The following is a 19874-nucleotide window of genomic DNA, read 5'->3' as shown; positions in this document are numbered from 1 at the left end:
TCTGGGCTGACTGCTCAGAGCCTGGAGCCTGTTTCAGATTCTGTGTCTCCCTCTCTCTGACCCTCCCCCGTTCATGCTCTGTCTCTCTCTGTCTCAAAAATAAATAAACGTTTAAAAAAAAAAAATTAAAAAAAAAATAAATAAAATTGAGGGGGATTATAGAGGGGAGTCTGGAAACCAAATTTAACAGAGGAATATGGTATTCATTGGGCAAGTGATATGTTTTCCATTATGTTGTTGGGTAATCTGCCAGTTTATTAAAGGTTCTTTTTTGTTTTTATTTTCAATTACAGTCAGTTCTCTTTTCGGATAATCTAATAATTTAATGTAGTAGATAAGGAAGACCATAATCATAACACATGGTAATTCTGAAGTAAAGTCATCTAGTATAAGCTTTCATGATAGCTTTGGCTATATGTTTGTGCCACGATATCCAGCATTATGCAAAAAAAGGAACTGTAAAACTAAAAAAAAAAAGGGAATGCCTTCAAAGTTGGGTATTTTGGATAATATGAAATAATCTTGGCTCACTGGAGAATCTAGTGAACACAGCCATTCAAAGAAATGTGTTTCAAATTACCTAGGCATTCAAATATACAACACTCTTCAGGTAAAATTACCAAACAACGCCCAAAGCAGGAGATACAATATATCACAAAAACAGCTGACTTACCCTGGGACACTGTACTGAAAAGTGCAGGATCAATAGCCGGAACAGTCTGGGGAGTAGGCTGGATAGTATTACTTGTTACACCTGCAAATCGGAGAAGCACAAATGGGCATTACAGTTATACCTCTTAATTATACACTAGGAAAGCGTTTAGAGGATCATGAAGGAATTTCATTTCTTAGTTAGTATTTTGGAACCTTATTGAATTATAATTTGACATACTTATTTGATGTTGGAAGCTGCAATGGAAAACATGCAGGAAAATATATTTTGAGTGCTTACATACGTATTTAACGCAAATGGTAATATGTCTGCATACTATACTATTTTGTACATTTTTCACTTAATATATTTTCGCAGTTTACCTTATTAATTTACATGGGTACATAAGTGTTCCATTTCATGTATGAGCCACAATTTATAAAGCAGTCCTTTACTGATGGACATGTAGGTTGCTTTCATTCTTTTGCTACTATAGATAACACTACAGTGAATATTCTTATACAGTGTGTACATATACATATGTACAATGTGTATGAATTTATTTATAGGAAAAATTTAAAGAAGTGTAACTGCAAAGTCAGGTTTTAATTTTAAACTGACCAATTTAATGACTATCTTTTGCTTGATTTTGATAATTGCTAACCAAATATATTAAACTATCCACATCTGACATAATTGTTCCCACAAAACTTGTTAACCTTTAAAGGCACATAATAAATAACATTAACAAAAAAAAGGGAATGCAACCTTTGGGAGGGATCTTCAAGACGACCTAATCAAGTGTAGTGTTTTGATGTATCTAAAGCATAGAGACATGACTATATATTTTTCATATTGATGTTAAAAAAACATGAGCAGATCAATCTAGATATCATTGCCATTCCTTGCTAAATAATTTGTGTTTCTATCTAAATTAAGTTCTCCAAACAAATCCCTTTCTCTATGGAGAAGAAATATTTTTATTAATCAGCATCTTGCTATTTAAAAATTTTTAAAAATGTTTATTTATTTTTGAGAGAGAGTGAGCGAGAACGAGTGGGTGAGGGAGAGAGAGAGGGAGACACAGAATCCGAAGCAGGCTCCAGGCTCTGCGCTGTCTGCATAGAGCCCGTTGCGAGGTTCAAACCCACAGACCTCGAGATCATGACCTGAGCCAAACACTTAACCTGGACACTTAACCAACTGAGCCACCCAGATGCCCCAATCAGCATCTTGTTATTAAATTTTAAATGCTTATTTGTACATCTTCACATGACTAACTAGACAATATTAATTAACAAGAACAAAACAGAATTTGCACAGAAATTTAGTTATGTAGTAAAATTTTATTTAAGCAATACTAAAAAAAAATTATGTGGTGTGTATTTTATTAAGAACTTGTGGTCACAGTCGTTCAACCAAGACTTGAACTGACAACACAGGCTGTTCAGCGCCTCACGCAGCAGTAAGAAGATACTGCCTCCATTTGTCCTGATGCATGAGCCAAGGGGTGTCCTTTGGCAGCCATCATGACATGTTCCCAGGGGGACCTAGTGTACAGGCCCAACACAAGCTCATAAATACTTGTTTTGTTTTTTTACATTTTATATATTTTTGATAGAGAGAGAGACAGACAAACAGACAGACAGAGCACAAGTGGGGGAGAGGCAGAGAGAGAGGGAGACACAATCCAAAGCAGGCTCCAGGCTCTGAGCTGTCGGCACAGAGACCGACACAGGGCTCAAACTCACAGACCGTGAGATCACGACCTGAGCCGAAGTCAGGCGCTTAACTGACTGAGCCACCCAGGCGCCCCTCATAAATACTTGTTAAATTTGTAAAAATAGCTTGTGGTTTATGTTACTTTTTTTTTTTTTTTTCGAGATGCCCAAATCTATTTTTCTTTCTTTCTTTCTCTCTCTCTCTCTCGGGATTTGGAAAGGTCTCGTTTGTCAATTCATAAATGGATCGCAGCCCCCAAGACTGCAATATGCTGGAGTGATGTGACCATAAAAACATTCCTGGGGAAAGCAGAACTGTGTTGGAAATTTCCTTCCTTCTGTTATTTAACAAAAAGAGGTATTAACAAGTAACTTCTGGTTAATTTTTAAGTAGATGGTTACATAGCTTATTAAATGGCATTAATATACATTCAAGAATTAAACATTAAAAAATGTCTAATTAAGTATTGAATTGTTCTACTGCCTACATGATGTGGGGATTCTGAAAAGGGAGAAAAAATAGGTAGTGGTTAGAAAACTAGAAGATTATCCAAAAAGTATAACCCTAAAGAGTAACATTTGGAGAGGCAAAGAAAAGACATGCTATCTACAAGGAACACTGTAAGCAGAGGTAAGAAAATGGGAGGATTGGGTTGAGTAAAACCTCAGTATAATCACGGAAAATAGCATTGACTGAAATGGTTAGGACAAAATATTAACAACTCTGAAAGCTGTATAGGAGAACTCAAATGCAGTGCTGATACTTAAAAGAACAACAATAAAAGCGCTAAGTTTTTGATCTCTGTATGTGCTGAGCTACATTTATCATCAAAAGGCTAGCATTAATTATAAGACAGTTCTAATATTTAATCTATTTAGATTTATTACTGAGCTCTTCTTCCTGAGCACTTACAGGCTGTGTAAAGCATATGTTTCAAGAGAAAGGAAAAACCATCTGCTCCATCACCTACTTCTGATAGTCCACAGTGTTAACGTTAAATACAAGAGGCAAACACTCCCCCTGCTTAAACAAACGTTATCGCTGCCCTCCTTGCACCTCGGTGCGTTTTTGTGGAAGAACTAAAAACCGTATATTAGTACATACTATTCTTTTCAGCTATCTTAAGGATTTCCCTTTGATAAAAGTGCATCCTGGATCTTTATATGAGGGAAAGTAAATCAATCTTAAAGTGAGTAAGAGGGGAAACATCTGCTATATTTATAAACTAGAAATGTTATTTCATTTGCTATTAGGCAACTGTGGACTTTTTTTTTTTTTTTTTTTTAACTGTTTTAAATATAATAGAAAAAAAAATCTGCCAGCTAAGAAGAGATTCCAAAATCTTAAACCAGTATTAAGGGGTAAATTACTATATGGGAAAAGTAGATTTTGATTTAACAGGGTTTTAGTTCCTTGGAGGAAGAGACAGAAAGGAGGTGCCAAAAACAAAATCAGAAAGACACGGGTTCAGTTTCTAGTTCTGTCACTAACAGGTATGCCTGTACATTTGTTTTCATGGGACAATTGCTTAATTTCTTTACAGTATGTAAATAAGAGACAACAATTTCTAATATAGTTGCTGTAAGAATTAACTTATAAAATAGCTATGGCAATTATTTAAATGCTAAGTCTATTTAGAGTGTATATAAAGTAACACAAGAGAACCTCAACCTAAATAAGTTCCAAGGCTTTTGGTTTTATGTGCTCACTCTGAGGAACAAAAGAGAAAACATAAAATAAAATAAATAAGGTTTATGCCAGTTAACTGGATCAAAATTAACTGCTTATGCCAGAAAACTTCCTAACAGAAAACTACCTCGATATCTATGTTTACGTATGTCATGGATATTCTAAGCAGGAGATACTGTTAGTCTGAACGTATGAAACTACTAATATTTGATCACTTTTGCTGTACCAAACCTAATTCAGCCTTCCTACTAGAAATATGCTTTCCCTCTTCTATGTATGTACTGTAGAACTATATATTAAATATACAAATATATGCCTATACAGAATTCTGCCCAAAGATATTTTGTCTAAACCAACACCCCTCATGCAACTTTTTTTAAGGTCAATATCCTACCCCCAAAGGTGACACTTCCCTTGATTCACAAAATGGTTTTAAGTGTTCATTAGCTTGCTGCTAAATACCCTGTCTTTGGCACAGAAATAGGAAGGAAGCGAAAAAAAAAAAAAAAGGAAAAGGAAACTAATTTGCTGAACACTGATTTTGTGTTAGGCATAGTAGTAGTGAATTTTCAACCTTTTTCCCCTTTAATAATTAAAATCAGTATGAGAGTATGGTTAATTTCATTTTAGAAAGAGGCAAAACCTAGGTTAGGAGAAGCTATATAACAGTTGAGTCTGTGCTTTAGCAAGGGGTAGGCACTAATAACCAATACAATTTGACTTCAAAATGCATTTTATTTTCTAAAACTGGTGTGTCTGAGGCTCCTGGTTAGTGTTTAAATTCAGTAGTATAATTAGAATAGTATTAACCTAAAGCAAATACATATAAGTAGTTGGTGGTGTTGCTTATATTGTTCTACCCGAAAATATTGAGTATATCTAAAAGAAAAGAAAATATTTATAATTCTGTTCCATGATACTTACAGAACAAACTCAAATTGGTGTGCTATTAAAGTCATCATACAGACCGTAAAACAAAGTCAGGTTAAAATATGCAGAATGGTGACACAAAAGAGGTCAGTGTTAAAATGACCACATTCATCAATATTCTTCAAGACAAAAATGACAGCAATATTTGCAGGTAATATAAAACTAAAAGTTTTAAAGGTTTTCTTTTTGTTTGTTTCTTTTATTTATCTGAGAGAGACAGAGGCTCAGGGAGGGGTGGGGACAGAGGATCTGAAGCAGGAAATCCTGACCTGAGCCAAAGTCGGACACTTAACTGACTGAGCCACCAGGTGCCCCTAAAGCTAAAAAAGTTTTAAAATAGGAGGAAAGAAACTAACAATAACTGGTACTACAATGGTCAAGTAGAACACTTTTAGACAGTGGTCAACTCATGCAAAATAACCTAGAATGGTTTGGGTAAACTGAGGCTGAAAATTTAAAAGTCAATGAAGTAATGATGTGTTATTAATGGGACTCAAAGGATGACTTTCCTATCGATCAAATATTCTGAAATGTTTGGGGGCGCCTGGGTGGCTCAGTTGGTTAAAGCGTCTGACCCTTGATCTCAGCTCAGGTCATGATCTCACGGTTCATCTGTGGGACTGAGTCCCATGTCAGGCTCTGTGCTGACAGCAGGGAATCTCTCTCTGCCCTTCCCTTACTCACACGCATGCTACCAAAAAATAAATAAACATTAAAAAATATATTTTGAAATGTTTGTACAGTTTACTACCATAGATTATGCGGAGATAAAAGAAATATCGTAAGAATAATTTTTGGAAAAAAATCAAGATATTAAATCATGGTTTTAAATGCCCTTCTATTTGAAAAGTAAGGGTGATCTTTTGTCAACAATGCAAGTACATGTCTGCAATTTTTAAAAGTATCTTTCATTTACTGACATTGACATTACTAGAGACTAGTGTTGTCAGATCTCTTCCATGAAAGCACAGACCTATGATACTGATTTATTCAAGGATAGTAGTTATCACTTCCCTTTTTTTCCTTTAGTCAACTGTTTGTAATATTAAAGGAAACAACCCAAATCCCCTGTTTTCAGTTGTCTGTGATTCCACTGCTATTGAGATTCTGTGCCTCAGTGCCTGCTCCCTCCATCAATAATGTCTATGTTGAGGGCAGAGGTCAGGTCCTAAGGAAATAAAGCAAGAAAAATGAAATCTTGCTCATACAGTGGGACGCTGACCAACACTTCCTGTAATAGACCAGCTCACCTCACTGCTAATCCTGAACAGCACTAAAGGGCAAAAAAAGGGAGAGGAAAAAAAGAAAATATGACTCATGAAAAGCACAGAAGTTCTTAGTAATAAAATATACAAAGTTAATAGTAACATATGTAAATGTTTTATCATTTCTCAAAAGGAAAGACAATTACTATTAAAACTTCAACAAAAAGGATTTAACATTTTTTGTGGGTTCAAATAGAATTTAAAGATCTTGCCATGTTTTATGACCATCACTATGAGGCATAAACATGAGGAAAAGTGCGGTTCTTGTTTACGAAAGGAAGAGTTCAAAACTGGTTAACTTGAACTTCCTACCTGCGCTGGAAGGCACTTCCGCTGGCGTGTTGGCTGGAGCGTGTGCACCGGGGGGGATCTGGATTCCCGTGAAGCTGCTGGACGGCACGCTGCCTGGGTCGTAAGCTGAAGATGAAGGCCGGGGTGGCTGGGTAGGCAGGGGTGCGGCCCCGGCATCTTCATTTTCTTCAACATCTATCATATAACATATATGTAAAGCGAAATTAGGTATTTTGAAGTAAACATGCCAAATATTCTTATCTCGCTATACAGATAAGACAGACCTTCAAAGGCAATTCTATTTAATGCAGTCGATAAGCAGGCTTTATCTCTTAAAATACTAGTTTTAACTGTTTTCTTTTTTTGAAACACTTAATTGTGCCTGACAATATGATTGTCACTTCTTTCAAGTTAAGACTTTTTACAATTATATAAAATCTTTGCATATAGTATATTTTTCTTAAAAATCAGTTTTCTTTAAACTCACTCTTTAAACTCACGAAAAACAGGATATTTTTGGCAAAACATGTCACATTTAATGCTATCCATAAGAACTTTATTTTTCTGACAGCAGCCTTTTACTCAGCATTTGTTGTTTACACTAGCTATAAAATGATCACCTGTGTGTTTGTTGTTCAAGTATTAGGTTCATCAACAAAAACAAAGAAAATGAAATTTCACATTGAGCTACCTGCACAGAAAGGAGTAGTAAGAGACTTGTGTTGAGAAGTTTTGAGATACAGACTTAAAATATACTATATTATTAGCTGAATTTGATAACTACCTTGGGAAAGTTAAATATTGACAGTCTATTTAAAAATTACAATTAGTGGGGCGCTTGGATGGCTGAGTCAGTTAAGCGGCTGACTTTGGCTCAGGTCATGATCTCATGGTTCATGGGTTTGAGCCCCATATCAGGCTCTCTCTGCTGTCAGCACAGAGCCTGCTTCAGATCCTCTGTGTCCCTCTCTTTCTGCCCCTCCCACTGCTCATGCTCTCTCCCTCTCTCAAAAATAAACAAACATCAAAAAAAAAAAAAAAAAAAAAGAAAAAAAATGACAATTAGCCACTTTTGGGAATCTTAGTAATTTGAAATGCAAACTAGAGCAACAGATTTCTGAAATCAATTTATTTCCTATCAACTTTTTAAATAACATTTTTGTCTGATCATAGCCACATTATATATCCAATGCAGATAATTTTAAGCAACCAAAAAACTCTACCTACTCTGAAATATATGTTACTAAGTAACCGTGTACATGTATTTATATTTTATATACACTAAAATAATTTTCTCTTCTATTAGAGAACTGTAACATTAATTCATCCTAAATGAAAGATAGGAAGGAACCTTTCAGTCCAATGTTTAAAGGCACTAGAAAGTGACTAAAAGCCGGAAGAAACCAGGGTGAAGATGGCCCCCAGGAGAAGAAATCTCACCAGGCAAGGTTTGCTTTCATGTGGCTTTTCACCTGCAGCACTCAACAGTCTGAGCAAAAGAAAGAACTGGAGAGAAGTGAGCCTTGAAATATGTGTATGAACCCCAACTAAATGCTGTAGGACCCTGAATTATGCACGCACAGTCCAGAGAGATTCTTGAGGGTCCTGGTAAAGGCAACAGCCTTAAAGGTGAAAGACGGACGGTGTTCGAGTTCAGGCAAGTTAACTGCCATTAGAACAGTAAGCAAGAACTTGCAGGGGAAGATAACAAAATGCAAAGGAGCTACAAGAGGGGATCAGCAATAAAAATTAATAGAAATATGGGTGGGAGGGAGGAAGAAAATGTGACCAGAGTCAGGAGAAAAAGAGAGTCTATAGAAATAGACCACAAAGACCCAGATACCAAAATTAGTAAAATAAATAAATAAATAAACACATAAATAAATAATCACTTTAAAGCAGGTATTATAAATATGTTCAGAATCACAGAAAAAAATATAGTCATAATGAAAGAAGAAAAACTCACCAGAGAAAAGAAACTGTAAGAGGGACAAAAACAGGACTAACAGAAAACAAATGGTAAAAATAATAGGCTTAAATCTAGCTATAGAAATAATTACATTAAATGGACCAAAAATTATTTTGAAGGCTGATGTTGGCCGACACAAAATACAACAACAAAAAACAAACAAACAAAAAAGGGGCGCCTGGGTGGCTCAGTCAGTTAAGTGCCTGACTTCTTGGGTTCAGCTCAGGTCGTGATCTCACGGTTTGTGAGTTTGAGCCCTGAGTCGTGCTCTGCACTATCAGCATGGAGTCCACTCTGGATTCTCTCTCTCCCTCTTTCTCTCCCCCTTCCCTTCTTGCTCTCTCTCTCAAAATAAATAACTTTTTTAAAAAATGAAAAACAAACAAACAAACCCTATATGCTTTAAGACTCAGATATGTTTATACTAAAATGATGAAAATAGATATACTATGTAAATACCAAGTAAAAGCTGAAATGGCTAAATCCAATAATAGACACAATAGGATTCATTTCAAGGAATATTAGTAGAGATACAAGGAGATGTTTCATAATGATAAAAAGGTGAAGTCATTAAAAAAAAAAATCAAACAATTATAAAGGTGTATGTGCCTAATAAAAATGAAACGAAAGCTGACAGAACTAGTAAAATCCTCACAGTTGAAACTTTAATATGCTTCTATGACTCACATTCATGGGACACCACACAAATAAATGCAGAATATTTTCTTTTCAAATGCAAGTAGCATATTCACCAAGACAGATCATATTTTGTACCATGAAATAAATCTTAGTAAACTCTGATATATTGAAATCTTGCAAAGTATGTTCCCTGACCAAAGAGAACTGAATTAGAAATCAAAAAGAAAAGTCCCAAATATTTTTAAATTACACAACATATTTCTAAATAATCCATCTCTCAAAGAACAAAGGAAATAAATATTTTGAATTAAATGATATCAAAATTTGTGAGATGTCATTAAATCAGTCCCCACAGGGAAGATAAATGATGCTTTAAGTGCTTTTTCTAATAAAGAAAAGCTTAAAATAAAAAGTCTACATTTTCTCTTAAAAAGCTACAAAATCAAAACTAAAAGAAAATTAAATCTCAAGTACAAAGAAGGAAAAAATAATATAAAAACAAACATAAAGGAAATAGAAAATAAAGATATTAGAACAATTAAAAAAACTGAAAAATAACCAGATTAGAAAAAGGACAGAGAAATGGATAATATAAATATTAGTAATTAAAGAGGCACTATCAATACACATTCTTCAGATATTAAAAGGATAATGAGGAAAGAAAGGAAATATAAAGTCAATGAATTACACAATCTAAGGGAAATGTCATTATCCTTTCAATGTCCGTATGATTATCATCATTATGAAAAATACAGACACAAACTACCAAGACTTACCCAAGAAGAAATGATCCGAATAGTTTGGTATCTATTGAAGAAATTGAACTCACAGCAAAAAAACTTTCTATAAAGAAAATGCCTAGCCTAGATAAAGTGGCAAATTCTATCAAACATTTAAGTAAGAGATAATATCTATCTTATCCAAACACATTCAGGAAACAGGAATAGGAATCACTGTCAACTTATTTATGAGGCTGGTCTAACTCTGATAGCAAACCTCATAAATGTGAACACATATCCAAAGATCCTTAGTGTGAGAACCAAACCTGGCTATATATTGTAAAGACATTACACATCATGACCAAATGGCGCTTACCAAGGAGTGCAGAATTGATTTATCGTTTGAAAATCAATCAATGTCATTCATATTGACAGAATAAAGAAAGAAAAACCATATGATAATTCAATAAATGCATAAAAAGCACTTGATAAAGTTTAACCTCCCTTTAAAACAAAAGTTTTCAGTTCCCTGGAAGTGGGGCTTGGGGGGGGGGGGCGGGGAGGGGACTCCTTAGATGAGACGGGGCCATAAACAAAACAAAACCACACACATAAATATCATTGCTGGTGCAACAGACAAGAAAAAGAAAGAAAAGACATAAAGATTGGAAAGAAAGAAGCAAAACTGTCTCTCCTTACAGATAACATGATTACCTACACAGAAACTCTCAAGGAATCTACAAAGCAACCACAACTAACAAGTAAATTTAGCAAGGTTGTACGATACAACATTATACAAAAATCAACTGTATTTCATATTAGAAGTAAACAAGGGAATGAAAAAACACATTTCTTGGAAATTAACAAAAGAGGTTCAAAATCTATACTCTGAAAAATACAAAATACTGTTGATAAAAATTAATGCAGGCTTAATAAATGGAAAAATGTATCATATTCGTACAATTAAAGACTCAGCTTTGTTAAGGTATACATTCACTCTAAATTGATGTATAAATTCAATGTAATATCACTCCTAATTCCAGTAGGTTTTGTTTTTTTTTTCTTAACAGAAACTGAAAAAACCTACTTTAAACTTTATGTGGAAACTCAAAGGACACAGAACAGCTAAGAACATGTGGATAAAGGAGATACCAGAACAGGGGGATGACTTCTGCCAGCTGACCTCAAGATTTACTGTAAAAAGATGGAAGGCAGTGTGCTATTAGTATAGACAAAAAAATATACCAATGTAACTGAACAGAGTCCAGAAATAGAATCACACAATTAACTGAATTTCTGACAATGTGTAACAACTGGTGATGAAATAATAGGATACCCTTATGGGGGAAAGAATCCTGAATCCCTACCTCACACCACGTGCACAAAAAAATTTAAGGTCTCTCACAAGCCTAAAAGTAAAAATGCAAACTACAAATCTTCGTGATTAAATATATATAAAAGAATTTTCGAGGTAGAAAAAAAGACTGGGCAGGACACAAGAAATAGCCATAAATTTTCTAAAATTATAAATTATACTTATCAGTATTAAAGATTCTTGTACTTAAAAGATAATTAAAAGAACAAGGTAAGCAACAGACTGGGAGTCAATATTGGTAAAACATGTATGTGACAAAGGACTTATGTTCATAATTTATAAAAAAAATCAATACTAGAATGACACATAATCCATTAAAAACAGGCAAGTATACTAATGTTCATAGCATTATTCACAACAACCAAAATGTGGAAACAGTCACAATGTACACCACTAGATGAATAAATACAATGTGTACATGCATACAATGGGATATTATTCAGCCTTTGGAATGAAATTCTAAAACATCCTATAACATGGATGAACCTTGGGGTGCCTGGATGGCTCAGTCAGTTAAATGTCCAACTTCAGCTCAGGTCATGATCTCACGGTTCATGAGTTCAAGCCCCATGTCGGGCTGTGTGTTGACAAGTGTGGAGCCTGGAGCCTGCTTTGGATTCTGTGTCTCCCTCTCCCTCTGTCCCCCCTGCCCCCTACTCACACTCTGTCTCTGTCTCTCTCTCTCAAAATATTAAACGTTAAAAAAAAAAAAGGATGAACCTTGAATACATTACAATAAATGAAAGAAACCAGTCACAAAAGGTCAGAGACTATATGATTCCACATGTATGAGGTACCTAGAGTAGTCAAATCCACAGATACAGAAGACAGAATGGTGGTGACCTGGGGCTGGGGATCCACAGTGGAAAGGGGACTTACAGTTTAATGGGTACAGAGTTTCAATTTAAGAAGATGAAAAATGTTTTGGAGATACATGGTGATGATAAACTGAACAAGATGAATGTATTTAATGCCACTGAACCACACAATTAAATAACTAAATGGTAAATTTTATGTTATGTATATCTTACCACAACAAAAAAGAATAGGCAAAAGATTTAAACAGATGCTTCACCAATAAAGATATAGGAAAAGCTAATAAGTACATTTAACAGAGTTCAGTAACATTTAGTCATTGGGAAAATGCAAGTTAAATCACAATGAAGAGTCACTTTACATGGGTCAGAATGGCTAAATTTAAAAATGCTAACAATACCAAGTGTTAGCAATGACATAGAATTACAGAAACTCTAATACATGGCTGATGAAAGTGTAAATGGTACAATGACTTTAAAAATAGTTTGGGAATTCCTTAAAAATTAAACATATATAACCTAGCAATTCTGCTCCAGCTATTGACCCAGAGCAATGGAACACATGCCATGTGTTCACATATAATGTGAAGTATGTCAAAAACCACATGTATTTGCATTTAAATGTCATGTATTTAAGTGTCAAGAAGCTTAATTCTTCATAACCTCAAACTAGAAACAGCTAAAATATTCATTAGCAGATGAACTGATAAATAAATTATTTGTATCCACAAAGTGAACTACTACTCAGCCGTAAAAAAGAATGGATTACTCATACACAAGACATAGATGAATCTCACAGATGTGATGCTGAGAGAAAGAAGCTGGGTGCAAAAGAATATTGTATGACTCCATTTACACAATGCTCCAGGTCAGGTAAAACTAAATTTTGATTAAACAAACAACTAAATCAGTTGCTTCTCAAGGTAGGAATGGACTGGGAAAGAGTATGAGGAATTTTGAGAGGTAATGGAAATATTATTTATGTAGAGGGATGTGTGTCAAAAGTCACCGAGTCACTGAATTACTCTAAGTAAACAGGTTAACTTTAATTTCTATCTTTGCTTTTTTACAGTGGTACAGATTACCAATTCTGACTCTATCATTTGTTTTCCAGACATGAGTAAATGGATGACTAAACTGAAGCTAATGAAAGCTAGAATACTTAGTGTTGAAGAATGAAAATAATGTGTGTGTGTGTGTGTGTGTGTGTGTGTGTGTGTGTCCCTTGCTGTGTTCTGAGAAGGCCTAGAAGCAATGATATATCAGCAGCAATGCAGACACCTAGTGCCTATCATGCCCAGGTTCCCAGGTCTTGGCTTCCATTCTCCAGTAAAAAGGACCAAGGGCTCTTTAAATTTTTTTTTTTTAAACGTTTTTATTTATTTTTGAGACAGAGAGAGACAGAGCATGAACGGGGGAGGGAGACACAGAATCTGAAACAGGCTCCAGGCTCTGAGCTGTCAGCACAGAGCCCGATGCGGGGCTCGAACTCACGGACCGTGAGATCATGACCTGAGCTGAAGTCGGACACTCAACCGATCGAGACACCCAGGTGCCCCCAAGGGCTCTTTAAAGAAAAAGCTGATTCTAGTGCTGGGTCAAAAAAAGAACTAGATGCACTTGTAGCATTCTGATGTGTCAGAAAGCGAGGAAGTGTATACCACCAAGAACGACAGAAACACACAAAAAGGACACAGGAGCCAGACTGAAAAACTCCCACTGTCTGAATCTGGGACAATTTTGACCAACATAAAAAGAGATGATAGTAATGGATTATAATCACTGAATATAAATTCATGAGCCCATACTGATGGTAATAGATAATTAAATGAGTAAATACACAGATGAAAGAGATAGGAACACTCTTACAGTATAATGCCAACTTATTAATATAGAAGGAATAATGGTGTTAGAAAATCATCGGTAGATGCTAACGATGGTGGGGTAATATTCCATTAAAAATACGGTATTTACATAGCCTCAAAGTATCTTCCACAAACAACTTATTAATAACAAAGGGAAAATTATTTTAAAGTATAATAACCCAGAGGATACCACATTATCTGAGTGATCAGTTAATATCACCATTATTTCACCAATATGTCACAATATTATACACTTCCAATGGGAGGTAAGGAACACAATCTCATTCTAGAGTATTTCTGCTAAAAATGCATAGTAGTAATCTAATTATGAGGGACAGTCTATAAGTAACTAGCCTGTGCTCTTCAAAAACATCAGGCCAAGAAACACCTACAAAGGCTAAAGAACCATTCCAGGTGAAAGGGACTAAGGAGACATGAAAAGTAGATGTAATGGGTTGATCCTAGACTGGATCTTGGACACAAAACGCCACCAAGGAGATTACTGAATCAACTGATCAAACTTAATATTTGAAATATTTAGAAGTAAAAGAGTGTATCTCCAATTTATTTTCAAATTCTTCAAAAAATGTGTATTTGTAAAATTATATCCTTTTGTAGAGCCATAAGCCATTTCTGAGAAGATACTGTTAAAGTTATGACATTAACACTAGATTAGGACACTTTAAGATTACATTTTAGATTCATAATGTATTGACTTATTTTATATCTCTCATATTCTTCAACTACAGGTCTTAAGAGCAAATATTTATCGAGGCTAAAAAATGCTGAGGTTAACTGTATCTTATGGTTTGTTGAGAGAGAGTAATTTTAAATCACTAGAAATATGAAATATGTAATTACCTTCTTTAGTTTTTATTGCTGGAGTATAGGTTAATAATGACCAGTCAGAAGTAATACCATTTTGCAGATACTGAATTCAAATGGACATGAAAACCTAGAGTTTGAATGTTAACAGAATTCCCTTCAGTTGAGCCTTTTCCCTAGAATGCTATTTTTGTACTAAGCATGTGGCTTCTTTATGGGCTTAATTCCATACAGTACTATTTTCAGGAGTAAGTATATTTCTCTTTTTTCTTACTCTAAATTAACTAAGGTGTGGTATCTACTTTTTTTTTTAAATGTTTTTACTAGAAATTAAATTCCAGAGAATTAGACTTTTGTTAAATGTAATACTTTTTATGTAAGTCAGGAGTTAATTTAAGAACACTAGAGAATATAATGGTACATTGAGAAAATCACAGTTTAAAGACGACTTTTCTCTTACACATTCAGATTTAAGGACATCCTCTGGTGGAGCCATAAACCACTTCTGAGCATATACTGTTAGAGGTTATGACATTGACACTGATTATGCCACCAGGTTACATTTTAAGTTGTTTTGAAAAAGCATAGAGTGAAAAAAACTCTTCATATTTTAAAGGATTTATTACTGGTATTCTGTAACTCATCATTTTCTACTATCTAGAAGCTCCACAAAAACAGAATAAAAGTAACGAATAGAAATTACAAGCTCCACTTAAGCCAACTTTTGGAAAACACAACAAAAATTATATAGATCTAATATTCTACTAAGGTAGTATTATAGAACCTAAAAGAAACCATTTCAGAACAAAAGTGATCATGATAATAATCAAAATGTAATACTTTCAAGGGCAAAAGTTAAAAATGTTAATATTAGAGAAGTCACTGATACTGAAAGAATGTCTAAAAAATAACACTGATTATTTGTTAGGCATTTTGATGTACCTAAAATGACACATTTGAAATAGTACTGAAAAAATAAAATGTTTAAAACAAAAAAGATATTTTCATGGTATATTTAAGAATATATGTATACCATATACAAGAAGTAAAGTGTCTCCAACCAAATGTTTGAACGTAATGAGAACTAGAACATGAGTAAACTTACTACAAATAATGTGTAAAAGGCACCTTAAATGTAATCAGATAATAGAAGTGGTTCAGCTTCGTTTTCCAATTTAATGTAATTACTGAACGTGAAGAAAGTTTCCATCTCTGGCCTTAGGTCCTAAGCTATCCATTCTCCATGGGTGATCCAACATTTTACTTTGGTTTCATCTCTTGCTTTCAGGCTGACAACTCCAAAGTTCTACCTTTAGCCCAGAACCTTCTCCTGCAATCTTTGGAAGAAGATCTGCCACTTGCGACTTCTCCAAGTAGTAATCACATGACTATCTCAGTGTCTTCTCTTAATTTTCCCCACCAAACCTGCTCATGTTGTATTAGTCATTTCTTTGAAAGGCTGGAAACTTAGGGATCATCTTCCATTTCCTCTGTCACTGAAGTATTCTACGTTCTATTGATTACACTTCCTTCTGTTTATCCTCATGGCCAATATCTCACCCAGGCTTTTGTTATTTATAATTTAGGTCATTAATAGCCCTTGAATTCATCTCACAATATGCAGAATTATCCTTCAACTCACTCCCCAAAATGCTCCTCCCCCCAAACAATACTTACAGTCCAGCCAGTTCTCAACTGGCCTCCCTGCTGCTTTGGAAGATGCTTTTTTCATCCTTTGTTTTTTGTTTACCTGACTTAATTCAACTTCTCTTTGGAGACTCAATAAGCACAATCTCTTACTATCATGTATTTATTATAACTGCTTATTAAACCTATTGCTCCCCATGAGGACGTAAGCTCTTAAGTAAAGGAGCTAAGCTTCTAAGGAGCTCGTAAGCTCCTGAGTAAAGGACCATGTCTCTTATTTATCTCTGGTACTCCCTGGTATCTATCCCTCGTACTATCCCTGGTACTCAGCATTAGCTGATAAATGACTTTTAAAAAATGACATTAAAACAAATTTAAATGACATTGAAAAAAATTTTCTTCAAAAATGAATGAAGAAAATTACATTTAAAAAATCTAAGTACAAAGGTATATCCTGGGAAGTGGGAGTTCATTCCAAATTTAGGGCTCTACATCATGTCTAAAGCACAGAAGTGTTCCTCATAATGTTGGTACTATGCTCTCAAGAGAATGTTAAATTAACAGTTATGTTGACTGGCTGACGTAGAAATTTTCTTGTAACACTCAGTGGGGAAGACAAATATGTATTGTCTTGTTATCTAATGTCAAACTGGTTGAAGGAAAAAATGCATCTGCTTAAATGTATAACAAGAGTACAGACTTCAGAATTAGAAAGATGTGGGTTCCAATACTGAGTTTCATTAACTAGTTATTAGAGCTTGAACAGGGATGTGAAGCTACCTTCAGAAACTCTGAGAACTAAATTATATACATAAAATACTTAGCACAGTGCCTAATACCTAGCAAGTGCCCCATAAATGATAAAAATTAACATAAGTTATGAAGATACTTTATTAAATGCTATGTATTTTATAAAGACTTTACAAACATATATAAACAAAATAGCTCTGCAGAAATTCAGATGAAGGAGAAAATATCACAGACAGGATTCAGATAAGTAAAGAAAGATGAGTATTTTAGGAGGGAGAAATGGTAAAGTAGGTTGATGCCACATTGTGATTACTCTTGCTTTGTAGCCTGAGGATGCTGGCTATTTTCCCATGGACGCTTGTTAACAGTAGGCCTGACATAGAACATTCTGGACTACAGTCGCTATTAAAGTAGGAAAGGAAGAATGTAAAAAACACAGGACTCCGAGTAAGTGGGCCAAGGCTCAAGTTCTAGTTCTCCTCTGTGAGGTTCTAAGTCCTTAGGCAGGCCCAAGCCCCTCAACTTCCTCCTTTGTAAAATAGTAGTAACAATTCCTAAGGGATTTCTGAGGGCTTCAGAAATGTGAAAATAATCTGTAAGTTTTAAGGCACTATATGAATGCAAGGTATTTATTACATAAAATAATTACAAGAAGAATTCTATGTGTAAAAGACTATTTAAAACATTAGATAAGGGGGGGTGCCAGGGTGGCTCAGTCGGTTGAGTGTCCGACTTTGGCTCAGGTCATGATCTCACGGTTTGTGGGTTCGAGCCCCACGTCTGGCTCTGTGCTGACAGGTCAGAGCCTGGGGTCTGCTTCAGATTCTGTGTCTCCCTCTCTCTCTCTGCCCCTCCCCTGCTTGTGCTCTATCTCTCTCTCAAAAATAAATAAACATTAAAAAACACTAAAAACAAAACAAAACAAAACAAAACATTAGATTAAGGGCATATCATGAAGAGCGTTTCAGGAATAGATAGCAAGAAATTAACCTGAAATGAAAGCATGAAATGCATGAAAGCTTGCATCTCTAAGATGTGGACTACAAAATCATTTACACAGAGTATTCATATGCAAAACCACAGTGTACCTTTCTCACCAAGTGGCATTATAACACTCTAAACAGTCTTCTGAATACTAAATAAATAGAACACAAAGGTTTTCTTTGTCTCCCCCCCAACCCCTTTGGTCTTCAAAAGGCAGGTTTAGTGATATATAATTTATATACAGTAAAATTCTTACTTTTTGGGTATACAGTTTTGATGAACTTATATACTGTACAACCACTACATCCCATCATCTCCAAACCTTTCCCGTGTTCCTTTGTAGTAAATCCACTCCCTCACTCTAGGTACTCACTTATCTGATTTCTGTCCCCAGAGCACTGCCTTCTCTGGGATGTTATATCAATACAATCATATAGTATTTAGCCTTTTGTGTTTGGCTTCTTTCACTTAGCATAAGACTTTTGAAATCAGGTGATATGGGCTCTGCTTCAGATTTTCTGTCTTCCTCTCTGCTCCTCCCCCGCTCTTTCTCTCAAAAATAAATAAAAACCTTAAAAAAAAAAAGAGGATATATATTCCTATATACTTGTAAATTCATAAAAAATCATATGGAAAGGTACACAAAAAACTGAAAATAATGTTTATTTGGGTTTTAGTAGAATCTGGGCAAATGAGGGATGTGGTGGAAAGGAGAAACTCATTTCATATATTTTATATCCTCTATAACTTTTGAACCATGTGAATGTACTATCTTCCCCTCTGCCAAAAAAATCTACCTCAAACAGATATGTAAAAAATAACAGTGTCTTTGTGGTTTGGAAATATTTTATGAATTATAAATGGATTACCTGTTCTATGTTGGAACAAAATCTGATTATAGGTAGGAGAGAGGCAGGCCATTTTGTTGACACAGACATTAGAGCAGTTTGGCCCTAATCTCTCACTGTCCCTAGATTTATGATTTCACACTTAACTTTCACAGATTTTAGAACTAACGCGACAAACAAAAGTGTACAGTTTCTTCCAAAAACTTTTAGTAATAATATTTGGAACAATTATGATTCTGCTAAGTCATTTTGCTTAGGTAAATAAATACATACCATTATCTTCTTCAATTCCAACAGGCCCTGCTTGAGGAGTCTCTCCATTCTTTAAACAGTTATGGATATATGTTGCCTTCCACCTTGCATACTTTCTGTGTTTCACATTCTAGAAGGAATATTTTAGTATTAGACTGCAGTAAATAAGTCAAATGAAAATATACATTTGTGATAACCTACACGGTATTTCTCAGATAAAACCCATTTTTGCATGTTGTATCTCTGCAAGAATATGGCAAAGAATCCCCTTTCCCCACTGGATCCTACCAGCTGTCTGGTGCTTGACAGACCATAAAAAGCTATCTTCCTCAAAACACATGCCTAGTTCCCTTTTATGATTTTCTAATTTTAGAAAAGGTCTGCAATGAAAATATGGGAGTGTCCTTCCAGCAAAACTTGTAACTCTAATGGACAGGGGAGAACTAAGCTAAATGGAATTCTAAAATTAAATGTAAAAGATAGTAACAACAGATTCAACTATTTCCACCAAAGAAGAAAAAATTGATCCGTACAAATCCATGAAAACACGTTTATGAAAACAAAAAGAAAAATAAGATGATGCAGTTGTTAAAACAGACACTAGACAGACAGCTAGGCAAATCTGACCTTTTAACTT

General features: G+C 34.8%; 1 protein-coding gene across 6 annotated transcripts in view; it reads right to left on the bottom strand.

The window, feature by feature from the left end:
- VTA1 (vesicle trafficking 1) overlaps positions 1-19874 on the bottom strand; it is a 69075-nt gene that overhangs the window by 7044 nt on the left and 42157 nt on the right. For all 6 annotated transcript variants that reach the window (XM_060616801.2, XM_078447390.1, XM_060616802.3 and 3 more), the window contains 3 exons: positions 19259-19367; positions 6571-6744; positions 674-754 (listed from right to left, as the gene is read on the bottom strand). In XM_060616801.2, coding sequence (XP_060472784.1) covers positions 674-754; positions 6571-6744; positions 19259-19367 — 364 coding nt within the window. The remainder of the gene's footprint in view (positions 1-673; positions 755-6570; positions 6745-19258; positions 19368-19874) is intronic.

The sequence above is a fragment of the Panthera onca genome, chromosome B2 (assembly GCF_046562875.1).
Source record: "Panthera onca isolate mPanOnc1 chromosome B2, mPanOnc1 haplotype 2, whole genome shotgun sequence".
Lineage (NCBI taxonomy): Eukaryota > Metazoa > Chordata > Mammalia > Carnivora > Felidae > Panthera > Panthera onca.
The sequence above is the reverse complement of the archived record's forward strand: the minus strand, read 5'-3'. Positions and strand labels throughout refer to the sequence as shown.